The sequence below is a fragment of the Leiobunum rupestre genome, chromosome 6 (assembly GCF_980474605.1).
Source record: "Leiobunum rupestre chromosome 6, qqLeiRupe1.1.hap1, whole genome shotgun sequence".
Classification (NCBI taxonomy): domain Eukaryota; kingdom Metazoa; phylum Arthropoda; class Arachnida; order Opiliones; family Sclerosomatidae; genus Leiobunum; species Leiobunum rupestre.
In genome coordinates this window covers 67,538,275-67,551,021 of record NC_143389.1, presented here as the reverse complement: position 1 = coordinate 67,551,021, position 12,747 = coordinate 67,538,275, and the positions used below count along the sequence as shown (strand labels likewise).

General features: G+C 33.5%; 1 protein-coding gene across 2 annotated transcripts; it reads left to right on the top strand.

Annotated features, from left to right (window-relative positions):
- Positions 1 to 2,485: 2,485 nt before the first annotated feature.
- On the top strand, positions 2,486 to 12,056 carry LOC149943248 (transcription factor E2F3-like). 2 transcript variants are annotated; one of them, XM_090178373.1, is made up of 9 exons: positions 2,486 to 2,623; positions 2,749 to 3,087; positions 4,457 to 4,589; positions 6,253 to 6,347; positions 6,748 to 6,872; positions 6,939 to 7,091; positions 7,685 to 7,796; positions 9,897 to 10,035; positions 11,032 to 12,056. In XM_090178373.1, the coding sequence occupies exons 2-9, from the start codon at positions 2,851 to 2,853 to the stop codon at positions 11,241 to 11,243; spliced, it is 1,206 nt and encodes a 401-aa protein (XP_090034499.1). In that variant the 5' UTR covers positions 2,486 to 2,623; positions 2,749 to 2,850; the 3' UTR covers positions 11,244 to 12,056. The 2 variants fall into 2 exon arrangements, with proteins under 2 accessions (XP_090034499.1, XP_090034498.1); XM_090178372.1 differs by having other exon boundaries at positions 2,486 to 3,087.
- The last annotated feature ends 691 nt before the right edge of the window (positions 12,057 to 12,747 follow it).

Genomic DNA, 12,747 nt, shown 5'->3' with positions numbered 1-12,747 from the left:
TACTTATGTAGTTTTTTACGGCAACCATAAGAGGGTGTAACGATAGTTTTCGGCCACGAATAGAAACAGGAAAATTCTAAAGTCGTTTGATACGTTCTCACAGGAATAATTAAGCTTATTTTAATTTTTGGTCAGAATTAAGTAATGTTTACATTGAAACTAAGCAAGTCGTCTGCTTAATCCGAATTATATCTTTCCAACGGCTGAGATTTTCAGCCAGCATCATGAACATCCAAATGTCTTCAGCTATTCCATCATACTTTAAAGGGGCTCCAAAGTTCGATGCAGTGCCGGCCCGAGGCAAGTTTGAGAATGGAGCGAGATCCGATTATGGCGCCCCCCTTGCTGGCCCCTTTTATAAAAATATTTGTTTCCTTTATTTTTCTTTACCGCTAAGGCGCCCATGAGACTTGGCGCCTGGAGTGGCCGCTCCGTTCACCCTATGGCAGGGCCGGCCCTGGTTCGATGGCAAAAAAGAAAAGAAAAATGATCATGCTTTTCCTCCCCCCCCCCCAAACCCTCACTTGGCCTTGGCAGAGGCGGGCAGAGTCAACCGTAAATTTCGCACTTTACTGACTTTACACACATTTTGCCACCGAACTTTTGAGCCCCTTTAATTTGACAAGTATAAACGAAGCTCTCGCGGTTTTCCTAAATACGAGTGTAATCGATTTTTTTTGTAACTTTAGTGACATACAGCGACCAAAAAATAAGAAGCTCACTCTACCGAATCTGCCGAAAGGTACGGTCATAGAAATCTTATAACATAGAATGATTCCGTATAAATACAAAATGGGCCAATTACATTTTCGGAGGTTTCGTCATTATCAGCCAATCACGATTCAAAGAGTGACTACGGCAACGCCTCGTTGCCATCTAGTTTGAGTTACTAAAAATAATAATTTGATTTTAGATTACGTCACCTTAAGAACCCGCATTTGATTGGCCCACGTCAATCGAGTCACGGGCCGTGATCGAGTTTAATGTAGTTTTTAAACATGGTAGACTGTTTCTTTACTCGTAAAGATTTTTCTCTTATATGCAAACGTTTTGGATAACTATTGCGTTGTTTGTTGTTATGACTCCTCGATGTTTCATTTATACATGTAGAAAACGATTTGCGGTGGACGGTAATGTGTCGTTGTACAGGTAAAAGTTTGGGTTTCCTTAAGCAATTTGAAATGTTAACAAACGGTGGGCTTTCAAATTGATGATTTGGTAAAAATTACTTCAGGAAATTCAGTGAGCCTAATGGAACAACAACTCAGGACTATAATTACTGCAATATCCGTTTTTTTAAAAACACTTTATTTAACATTGTAAATATCGGTCTTCGTTGAGTACTATCTCTTATGTTGTTTAAAAGTGGAATGTTGAATTTAAGCAGAGTGCGAAATATTTATCTTGGCTATAAGCTTCTAAGACAAAAAGCATATTATTAAATAGAAGGTAAAGTTTGGAAAAATAAGACAATTATCAGTATGATTGTTGCTGTTTAATTCAATGATTGTCGTCAATTCGTCATAATTGTCATTCGTTAGTGTAATGTATTTTTAGTGGGATATAATTACTCTTTCATAATGTTTTTGTTTATCTAAGTTTCTACAAACAAAATAATAAATATAATTTTACTTACTTTAAATGTTAAATAACCTTTAAATACAAAGGTTAATACTAAGGACCTTCAGTCACTGCTTCTCCCAAAACTGCCATTTTAAAAGTTGGGCCTATGTCAGGCCTAGGCTTAAATATTTTCAAAGCGAACCTAAACGAAATCTTATTTATCTTCCTCACAATGGTATTTAAATATTCCTTATAACAAGTAAATATGAAAACAAAACTAAAATTTCAAAAAATCTTAACACTTTCATTAAATAAAAATCCAAAAACGTTGAGGTGGTTCATGTGAAAAACTCCAGCAAAAACCTATGGGAATTCTGCGAGCTTGGATCGGATGGATCCTGTAAAAATCCTCTGAGCTTCTACTATTTTTAACCGCCATGCTATGGCGCTAGCGACTTGCCGTAGTCAATTAATGGCCGCTGATTGGCTAAAGCTTAAGCAAAGACTATATAATCATTAGTCGTTGCTACAAAATGACTTGGCATCAGGTTCTCCCGTAGACTGGAGCATTCTAGGTAGGAGTATAAGATTTCTATGGGTACGGTATACCGTTGAACGTCTTTTTTGCCATCCGGTTGCAAGAGTCCGATCCCTAATTGGAATAGCTAATTAGTAAATCTCGAATGATATATTACGAGGTGAATATCTATGTGCTTTAGTTCATCAATAATCTGCACCAAAAAAAGTCAATTAAATTTTGTCTATAACTAGCCTGCAATTTGGTCATTGGATTTCACACACGCGACGAATGCGCGTGATCTTGGTGATTTTTTCTTTAACGCACCCTAATGATTCGTTACGTAGATTTTTTAAAACCTATGTTGTCTATTCACTAAAGCCATATTGAAAAAAAATCGCGGGAAATACAATTCGCGCCAAAAAACTTAAAATTGGTAGGTTAAAAGTAACAGGCCCGAGGGGCGATAGCTTTTCATGAAGCCGGCCGGGCTTGGCTTCCTCTCGCTCCTCATGAATTTAGATAAAGGAGAAAGAATAAAGGGTAGGCTTGCGACGTCAGCCAACGAAACTCATGTTTATTTGAATTCGTATTAAGTTAATGTATTGAAGTTTATTTTATTATATTTTAATTTTCCGAAAAATCAAATGAAATATCTGCTAACAAAGGAAATAAGTGTTAACATGAAGAGACAAAAGAACAGGGATTAGAATTTACACCATGTGTGATGAATTGAAGCAGATTTAATTTCTTTAAGTTGTTTATTGATAATGGCTTTCCACCAGACTACAAACCATACGTTAGCAGTTAGTTTAATGACAACTCCAGTTTCTAAACTAAGTGATAGGTCATCGCGTGTAAAAAATAAAAAACGTCTAACACCTTCAACTCCACAAAGCCATGCCACTCCCATTGTTATGGATGAATATGACCAAACAGAAGACCATTATTATTTAGCTAGACCCAAATATAAATTAACAGCAAAAGAGCCAGCAAGCCGAAATCAGGTACTTTTATATTTATTGTTTTAATACTGATATGTAAATAGCATTCTTTGCAGAACACACAACCCGCATTGCAATGTTTGTAACTTTGCTTAGATGTTTGAAAATCTTTCTTGTTTCAGTTATAAAGCATAATGCATAACTAACAAAATTAATGTACGTTGTTTTTGGCAGTATAGCATCACATTGTCTCAATGAACTAGTTTACTCGTTACTCGTTAGTATGTTAAGTTAAAGTTAAAAGTTAGTATGTTTTTAATGGAATATTTGTTGCGTTGGCGCTTTTTCATGTTCCTTATAGATTTTACTTAATAAATTCAGTGCTAAAATAGAAAATTGTGTAATATTTTACATCTTACTTAAAATTTGTGTTATAAAAATATAACAGCTGGGTTGTAAAGTTCTAGATAAACTGTTTTTGCCATGGAAATCTTATTGTATATCAAGACTCGGATACCAGAGATAATTTCTTAATTCTTATAATCCACAAAGTACTTTGAATAAAAAAATAAACTCCTTACTTCTAAACAAATGGAGTGAGACTAAACTTAAAGTGAAATCTTATGGAGATGAAGTGTTTTTTTTTTAAAGCACAACAATCACATTTTAGTCAGTTTTTTGCAAGGCTTGTAGGATATAACCAAACTCTTCATAAAAGTCAAGTAGATTTCAAAACCCTTAGTTTTTCTTAACTTATTACGATTACTAATCATGGATAATTTAAAACATTTTCATATTTAATTTCTTTGTTTAACTGCCAGGGAGTTAAAAATTGGAACATGAGAATGGGCTAGGGAGATTATATTTGGACCCTGTTGTAGTATGTTGACAGTGGAGGTCAATTTCGTATCGAATTATGGGACTGCATTTTGCCTGGCATTTGTCACGCTCTACCTAACATGGTTGTTCTTTCAAATTAAATAATACATAAACTAAACAAAAACTGTAGTTACTTATACTTAGAGGACATAACTGTTGAGTCGATGTTGAGCATTGCTTCCAATCCTCCTCAAGCTTTAAAAGTAAGCTCCTTTCCCCTTTAAATCCAAATCAGCCTGGTATCTCATTGTTTAACTAAAGCTATCGACTACTGATGTGATTGAAGCACACGTTGGTAATGTTTTTCCTCCCCCCTCTCGTGCCAGATGGTGAAATTTGACCATGATGCCTTCTGATTATCTCAACAGAGTCATTCTATCTAAGTATGAATAAAAATATTTTTGTTGTTACTATGTTATTAATAATGACATAGTTAACACTAATGTGTAAGATGCTCTAAAAGGGTTTTATGATGTTTGAACTTCAAATTGTTTTTAAGATAGTATGTGATAATTATAAATTTTAAAATTTTCATTCTATTGTTTTTTCTTAGGTTAAACGGAAACTAAACCTAGAGTCACCTTTACCTTTAGAATGTGTTCCAATATCCGATGAATTTAAAACTCCGAAAGCCAAACGGGGAAGGAATTGTAGAAATGATGCTCTTTCATCCTCTAGTCCAAAAAGTACAAAGTTCTTTATAAATTGAAAAAAAATTATTTTTACGATTTGTTTAGAACAAGGGAGTGGTCACTGCAAAAATTTTAATTTCCATTTATTTCATTTTTTTTCTGTGATTTGCATACAATCACACCTTATTACTTGAGTGACTACTCTCTTGGTCTAGAGCCTATTAACCTAATAACAAAGAATGCTACAGCATTAAAGAAGCAATTGTTCTTGGGTAAGTAGATTGTGCAGTTAATAAAATAACCTACTACAGTTTTGAGCTTGAGGACCTGTAAATTTTATGGTGTTCCTGAAAAATTAATGCACTACTCTATTTATGGCAGGCGTTTAGACATAAGTCAAAATGAAAGAAATAGTAGTAAGTGGCTTCAAATGCTACATGTTGCTAATTCCCGTCCAAAACATTTCCTCGAAGAAATTTCTCTTAAAAGGGTTAATTAGTTTAGAAACATGCATTCCCGCTCAGCCAATCTGGATGTTATTTTTGGGTTTTTCCTGCCAATGGGATTCTTGGTGAAGGAGACCAGACGAGTTCTCTGTCAGTTCTCCCTCCTTGGACCGGGGCACTTGTTCCTCCCCCTTACGGCTGATGGAACATTTTACCTTTTTCTGTGTATAGTTTAACTTAGGGAAAGACTCATTTCTTAGCACAGCTCACTTTCAAATCAACAGGAATGCCAGTCTTTTATGCCTTTTTAAGGCTTGCTTTAAATTAATTAAATCCTTTAAAGGGGGTTGTGAGGTGTCGTAAGTCGATTATAAAACGTCACTGAAACGTCATTAGAGTGTAACTTCGTAAATGCGACGAACAGTGACTGAATGACATATTTCAAATTGACTTAAACCCCCCCCAACAACTCTACCTTGAAAATCCCTTTAAATGAAGCACATGGCTAATCAAAATAAGAAAACCCCGGTGTAAAATGCTGTGGCTGGTGAGAGGTTTTGTAATCCCTTACCCTAGGTAAAATATGAACTAATTATTATTTGAATTATTGTTTTAAAATACAGTAGGAACCAGTTGTAACTAATGTAATTGACCTCTCCAACCTTTTTTGTTCTGCAAACATTTAAAGTTGAGGAGTGAGGTATTGTAAGGCCAGTATAGTAAATAAGTACTGTAAGTCCGTTACAGTATTACTAAAAAATTTAATCGAACGTGGCTTCGTCTATAACTTAGAGGTAATTACAACGAGGAATTCCCTTCACCAGTTCATTTTTTTTATGGCAATTGAAAAATAAAACGCTTTAATAATGAAAACTGGGTTTTACTGTTATGAAATAATGACAAAATAAATGCGAAGGTAAAATGGAGTATAAAAATTCATTTGTTTTCTGAGCGTATTTTGAAAATTGAGATCAATATCGTGTTTTCACCATCAATGTAACAAAGTTGTAATTCTGGCAATAAAACTAGTAGATTGTCTTCAGTAGCTGGAAGTATTGACTGATTTGGAAATAGAAATATAACTTATTTTTTGGTATTGGTGTACTAGAATTAGAAATCCAGACTATTATCTATAAATCTTGAGGTTGAAAGGATTATAAATTGAGGTACTTCCTACTGAAAAAAAATAGCTTAAAGTACTTCTTGTTTCATTAGTACTATTATAGCTTTTTAAACCTTACTATAATGTTTAATTTTATTTTTAATTACAGCCCCAAAGAGGCCACTAGAAAGGACACGCTATGACACATCATTGGGACTTTTGACCAAAAAGTTTGTTAATCTTTTAAAGACAGCACCTAATGGGGTATGTAATATTTTTAATGCATATCTGGTACCAAGAATATATTTATACATGGGAGAATGATTGTTGAGTCGATCTACTGGCACCATGATCTATTATTCCCTCATCACAAGAGGGGGGAAAGTCATCCACATGTTTTTCAATTGCGTTAGGGGCGTGCCAATGATATACTGTGCCAACTTGAATTCGGAGAAACTCAAAATAGTCATTCTCCCTAAGTATAAGTAAACACATTCATGCTAGTATTAAGTCATTTTTCAGAAAGATTTGAAACTGGTTTCTACTATTTCTGTATTTTAAAAACTCGTTCAGCCTACACCTCCAAGATGAATTTTTATTTATCTATAATCATGTTTGTAAACCAAAATTTTGAAATGGGTCTTAACAGTATTAACTTTTCTAGGTCGTTGATTTGAACGAAGCATCTCTCCATTTGAGTGTCCAGAAAAGAAGGATATATGATATTACAAATGTTCTTGAAGGCATTGGACTCATTGAAAAAAAATCTAAAAATAATATTCAATGGAGGTACTGTATTAGAACATTGTTTTTAGATACTGTGCTTTTTTATTCCAATGTAATATTTCATTTTAGAGGTGGGAAAGTTTCTGTGCCAAGATCCACCATTAAGTTTGAACTAGCGCAAAAGGAATTGCACATATTAGAAGCAAAAGAAAATCAACTAGATGACCTCATTAATAATGCAAATTTGCAATTAAAAATGCTTACCGAAAATTGCAATAAGAAATATCCTTTTAGTTAATCTCAGTTTGAATTCATCTTGAGTTGCCGACACAAGAAGTTCATTATTCTGCCAGCCATGTGAACTTCTCATGTTGATCTAAAAGATTAATTAATTTTCATTAATTTTAAATAATACTGATATAATATTGGTATAAATATTTTTAATTAGAAACCAATATTTTGGAAGTTAGGGCTGCATTCAGTAACTCTAAAAAAGCTCAGCGCTGAGCTCCACGGTCGGTGGTTTTTTACTGAATGAGTTTTTGACTTCCGGTTTTGACGTCACGTTGCCCCTCCATTTTGCAATGAAGTCATTGGCTGTAAGAGCATGTTTTTCCGTTGCTCAACGGTCACGGAGGAAGGGCTAGCTGCAGACTCCGCAATGGATGATATTTTACAAAATTTACAACAAACATAAAAAGCGTTCAGCAAGATCCTACGTCAGGTTAGCAACAGTTTCAACGAAAAAAAATTTCAGATACTTCGTTGAGAGTTACTGAACGCAGCCTAAATTTAAATGTAGTTATTCCAATTATGTAGGTGTATTTTTTGAACAATGTGAATTTTGCATACTTGACCTTAACTGTTATGTATACTGCTTTTGTGACCTATAGAGATTTAAGAAGTGTTAGATCGTTTTATGAACAAACAGTTGTTGCAATCAAAGCCCCACCAGAAACGAAACTAGAAGTACCTGATCCGAGAGACGTAAGTTTTTTACTATTTTACTGAAACTGTTGTGGTAACAGTTAGTAGGACCAGTAATTATAAAAAGAGTAAAAAAGACCATGTAAAATTTAATATTAACTTCGTAGTACTTTGGCTAATATGCCTTCTTGGTGGTACGATATTTAGGACAAAACAAAGCCTGAATTGTCAGGCTTAGTTTTGTCTTAAATCTCGTACCGCCAAGAAGGCATATTTGCTGAAGAGTTTTTAACTCTTTTGTCGATTTGCTGACTGTTGGCGTCTTCTTTTCTTCCAGTAATTATTAGTCAAGTCCCAGTTACAGCTTTACCAATGGATTATGTTCGTAATAGGCAGACAAATAAATAAAAAAATTATAGAAATAATTTATACAACGCTGCATTTCAGGGTGGCTATGCCACTGAGCTTTATCATGCTTCCTTAAACCAAATACTGATTGAAACTAGTCAGTGTAAGTGGAAACATAAAAGACTAATAGAGCGAGTCTTAAGCATTCTCATATCAACACAATGTTATGATATTGTGGAATGACACAATCTTACATTTTAGACATGAATTCATTACGATATTTCAATTTCATCAATTTAATTATATTGGCAAAACTAAATTTTATTTAAAGATTTAAATGGCATCAGGGTTGCCACACGTCTGGGAAAAGTCAGGTAATTTAAAAATGGGCCTAAAAAGAATTTGTAAAGAGTCTTAAAATTTTATCTTGACACTAATTTTTGAAGGTAATTTTACTCTAGTTCTCTAACAAATTCTGTGATTATTATTTAGTTCCTTGAAAGTTTTGCTAATTTTTTTTAATTTTACAATAACCTTTGTACTGCAATATAAGTTGCTTTAAATTTATTAACTTCTGATAAAAGTAAAAATAAAGTAAAAAATTGTCTTATTTTGGCCTTAAAAATAAGGGAAAATCTCTTAAAATGGTCACGGAATAGTCAATGAATTTGAATCTGAAAATATTGGGGCAACCCTGGGCAGGTTTAAAGGTATATCTTTTAATCACAGTCCTCTAAATGAAACTTATATCTAAGAAAGCATTTGGTTCCATTTTGAGAGGATTTTTAGCATTTGTGCCAATCTCCCTCATGCTTGAAGAGTAAGGGGCATCTTGGGAACGAAAGGGCCGACGCCTTGGCCAAGGAAGGTGCGAGGGCTGGGTTCATTGGTCCAGAACCTGCTCTCCCCATCTCCCGTGGACTTGTACGCGGCTTGATGTCCAAATTTATGTCAGATCGTCAACTCAGACAATGGTCTGAAACTGAGGGTCAAAGGCAGGCCAAAGAGTTTACTCTTGGCCCTTCTAGGGAGAGAACCAGAGAATTACTCTCGCTCTCTAGGTCCAGTATTAGGATTGTTACTGGCCTACTTACAGGCCACTGCCATCTAAACAGACATTTAACGCTTATTGGGGTCAGTGATGACCCAATTTGCAGAGCTTGTTTAGTTGAGGAGGAAACTGCCTCACATGTACTCTGTAGCTGCGATTACTATGCAGCCCAGAGGTTTGAGCATTTGGGTATGCATCGGTTGGAGACGTATGACGTCTCTAATATCACGGCCGGGCAGATTTTAAGCTTTATGTTGGCATTAGGACTTATTTAAGTCACCCAGTTTGGGGATGCACAATGGACCTTAGGTTGAAGTGTTTGGCTTGCCACCCCACTCAATAATAATAATAAAGCTTCTTGCCCATAAAAAATTAATTTAACACGGAAACTTTTGTCATTCTACACAATAATTGGAAATTCATGTAGCTTATCCCCTTCCGTCACTTGATTCAAGAATTTCCTGCTTCCCAAAACACATCATTACGTAGTATCACCTTCAAAATTAGAATTATTCTTTGGCCTTTTAAAATATATATGAATGAAAACCAAAGTTTAAATTCATAAATAATTTATTTTGCATTCAAATAATAAATTTGTGATAGGATTTTCACAAATGAGCATTCAAACACTCCAAATGTTAAAAATTAAACTGACTACACACTTGCTCTCTTCCATGTTTGATGATGTAAACTTAAATAGTACAAAAAATTACATTAATATTTAACATAATTTAATATTTCAATTTCGATATAATTTACAGAGTCTTCAAATATGGTTGAAAAGTGAGAAAGGTGAAATTGAAGTTTTTCTTTGTCCTGAAGAAGATGAACCACAAAATTCAAGTAAAGATCCAACTAAAATTGTCAAAGACGAGTCTGAAAGTGCATGTGAAGGATCAAGTAGGTGGAATAAATTTTGCTTTGAATTTTTTCATGTATGATATAACAGTGTGGCTGCAATACTTAGGAATGGTAAGACGCCTGTCCCCCATTAATTGGCACCTTTAAAGTTCATTGGACCTTGCAACAGGCTCAAAGAACTGAATTATATATAAATATCATTTTTTACTACCAACTCAGATTGGGAAAATAGCTCGTGAACATGAATTATACTTCCTATTTGCTAAACCATTTTTGTGAAAATTATTATCATACGCAATACAAATTTTGTAAAAAACCAAAGACATCTTGAGCCTTTTGGCTTAAATAAATCATGGTTTTCTCAAGGGGCTTTTAGGGGATCCTCCTGGTTGTTACTCTTGTACCTCACCAAATATTTTTCCTTCTATCACCACTGAATACTACTCAAAAGTATTGGTTTTAACTTGTCACTTGTTATAATTTTTGGGAATTAAATTTTACTAATATAAGCTCCAATATTAAGCAACAAAAATTGAAATTTATGCGCAGAGTTAGAAGTGTTTTATTCTTAGTTGAAAACGTGTGAGGAATATTAATTCAATTGAATTATTCATAAATAGGAAAATAACTTTTCTGACTTTTGAGAATTTGCAGTACCTTTTCCTAATTGTATTTTATATCATATTTTCTTTACAAAATCGAGAAATAAAGCCCCAAATTCCAACAGTAAACCAGTTTTGTCCTTTGGAACTCATCAGTACTGTGCCAGAATTAGAGGAGCAATACTGATGAGCCCTAGAAAGGCAATACTGGTCTGCTGTTGGAATATGTGGCCCAGATTCTTGATTTTCATATCCCTTTCAACAACTTGACTTAGATGAAGTCGTTGGAAAAATTTCTAACTGCCATGCAATACTGTCAAAATAACCTCAACCAAACACTACATTTGGAAGCTCATATAGAGCTTCCCAATTTTACTAGTAATGTAATAAATATATCGATCAAACTAATCACAAACCCTTATTATCTTGGCAGGTGAGCCACCTCTTCGTTATGCATTAATTTCTGAAGATGACGATTTAGCTCCAATGGGGAAAAACTTCCTTTTGCAAACTGAGGACCAGAATAGTGAAATATTGCCATTTCTTCCTTTGGAACCACTTATTTCTGATACCGATTATAATTTCACTTTGTCTGAAGGCGAAGGAATATCTGACCTATTTGATACTTATGACTTCAGTGTATGATCTCATATTTTCTAGTTAATTTGCAATTGGAAAGGCAATTAAGAGTTGGAGCCGGTTTGAAATATTATGTATGGCATTTGCGTTACTGCCAAAGTTTTATTTGATATTCTTGCTGTTTGAATATAATTTACACAATTTTATACAAACAACGCATCCATCCTACGAAGTTGAGGTTTGGAAGTACTTAGCATTATAACTGTTCTAATTTTTATATGTAAAATATGAGACACCTAGGTTAAGTTTTTGGGGACAAGTTCTAATAATTGATAATTTTTAATATGTAGTTGCACGTTTTTACTTTTATGCTAATTTTAACAAGTAACAAGAAAGGAATTTATAAGCTGTCTTACTTTTTTAAAGTTAAATACCAGTATGTGATACATGTATGGTAATGATTACTTTCATTAATTTCTTGATTATAATTTGAAAGTTGATATTGCCTACAACTGGTCACTGTTAGATTTAGTGGCATGTTTATACATTCTTTTATTTGTAGCTAATTAATAATAATAAATAATCTTACGATAGTTTTACGTATATGTTTGTGTCATACTTAGTTTGCCCAGTACCTTTTCTAAATTAAATAAACATGAAAAACTTTTCATTTAAATATTGGGGTAAATATATTTTTAAACTTCAATTAAATCAGCAATGTTAATGCTTGGTGGGCATTCCTCTCAAGTACATGGATTTCATATAAGCTTTAAGACTGAACTGTTAAATCTTATTTTGGAAATGTGGAATCCTGAATTATAACAAATCTCTTATATTAAGAGTTTTTATAACTGTAGTTAATAAATCACGGTGCATTAATATTATTGTATTGAAACAAATGCCTTAAACCTATCAAATAGACCTTTATCTAAATTGAGTATCTTGAACAACTTTGTCAGCGTGGTACTCATTTAATGTATGAGAGTCGCCAATTTTTTCTTAACACAATTTAGTTCTTGTGGTGAAAAATAAACTGAATGAATGATGAAGTACCTTGTGGGCGAATTGCTAAAGACAATTTTCATAAAGCTTGAATGAAATATTACATTACTAGTAGAGATGTATGTAAAGTTAAAGGAAGAATGCAGGAAGTTAAAATGTAAACTTTTCTATTTTTTGCTGTTGAGAATTTCATTTTAACTATTGTTTTCAAAATATTTCTCATTTGTATAAATCATTTTTTGGTTGTATGTATGGTATGTTTATGAAGCTACTCATTTAAACATTTTTATCTAGAAATAAAATGTTTTGTAATATCTTATTTTAAAGAATAAGTGTGCTTCAATGAATAAAGAACTGCGGAGAAAGCAAAATAAACTGGGTTTAGTAAATCAAAGCTAATTTATTGACAACAGATGCTAAATATAACTCATTTGTTGGCTTAAAATAAGATAATTAGAGTGTAACTACTTAATTTCTCTAGGCCAAAATTTCTGGAAACAATCTTTTGTTTCGACGTACGTTTTGCATTAACAGAATTCTTATCTGCTTTGATTTCAGTACATCAATT

Bases quoted from the DNA above. Each gene is read 5' to 3' on its own strand.
- LOC149943248 (XM_090178373.1), top strand. From the start codon at position 2,851: ATGGCTTTCCACCAGACTACAAACCATACGTTAGCAGTTAGTTTAATG. The intron at 4,590-6,252 runs GTACAAAGTTCT...TTTTAATTACAG, and splicing joins TTCATCCTCTAGTCCAAAAA to CCCCAAAGAGGCCACTAGAA. The intron at 7,797-9,896 runs GTAAGTTTTTTA...TATAATTTACAG, and splicing joins AAGTACCTGATCCGAGAGAC to AGTCTTCAAATATGGTTGAA.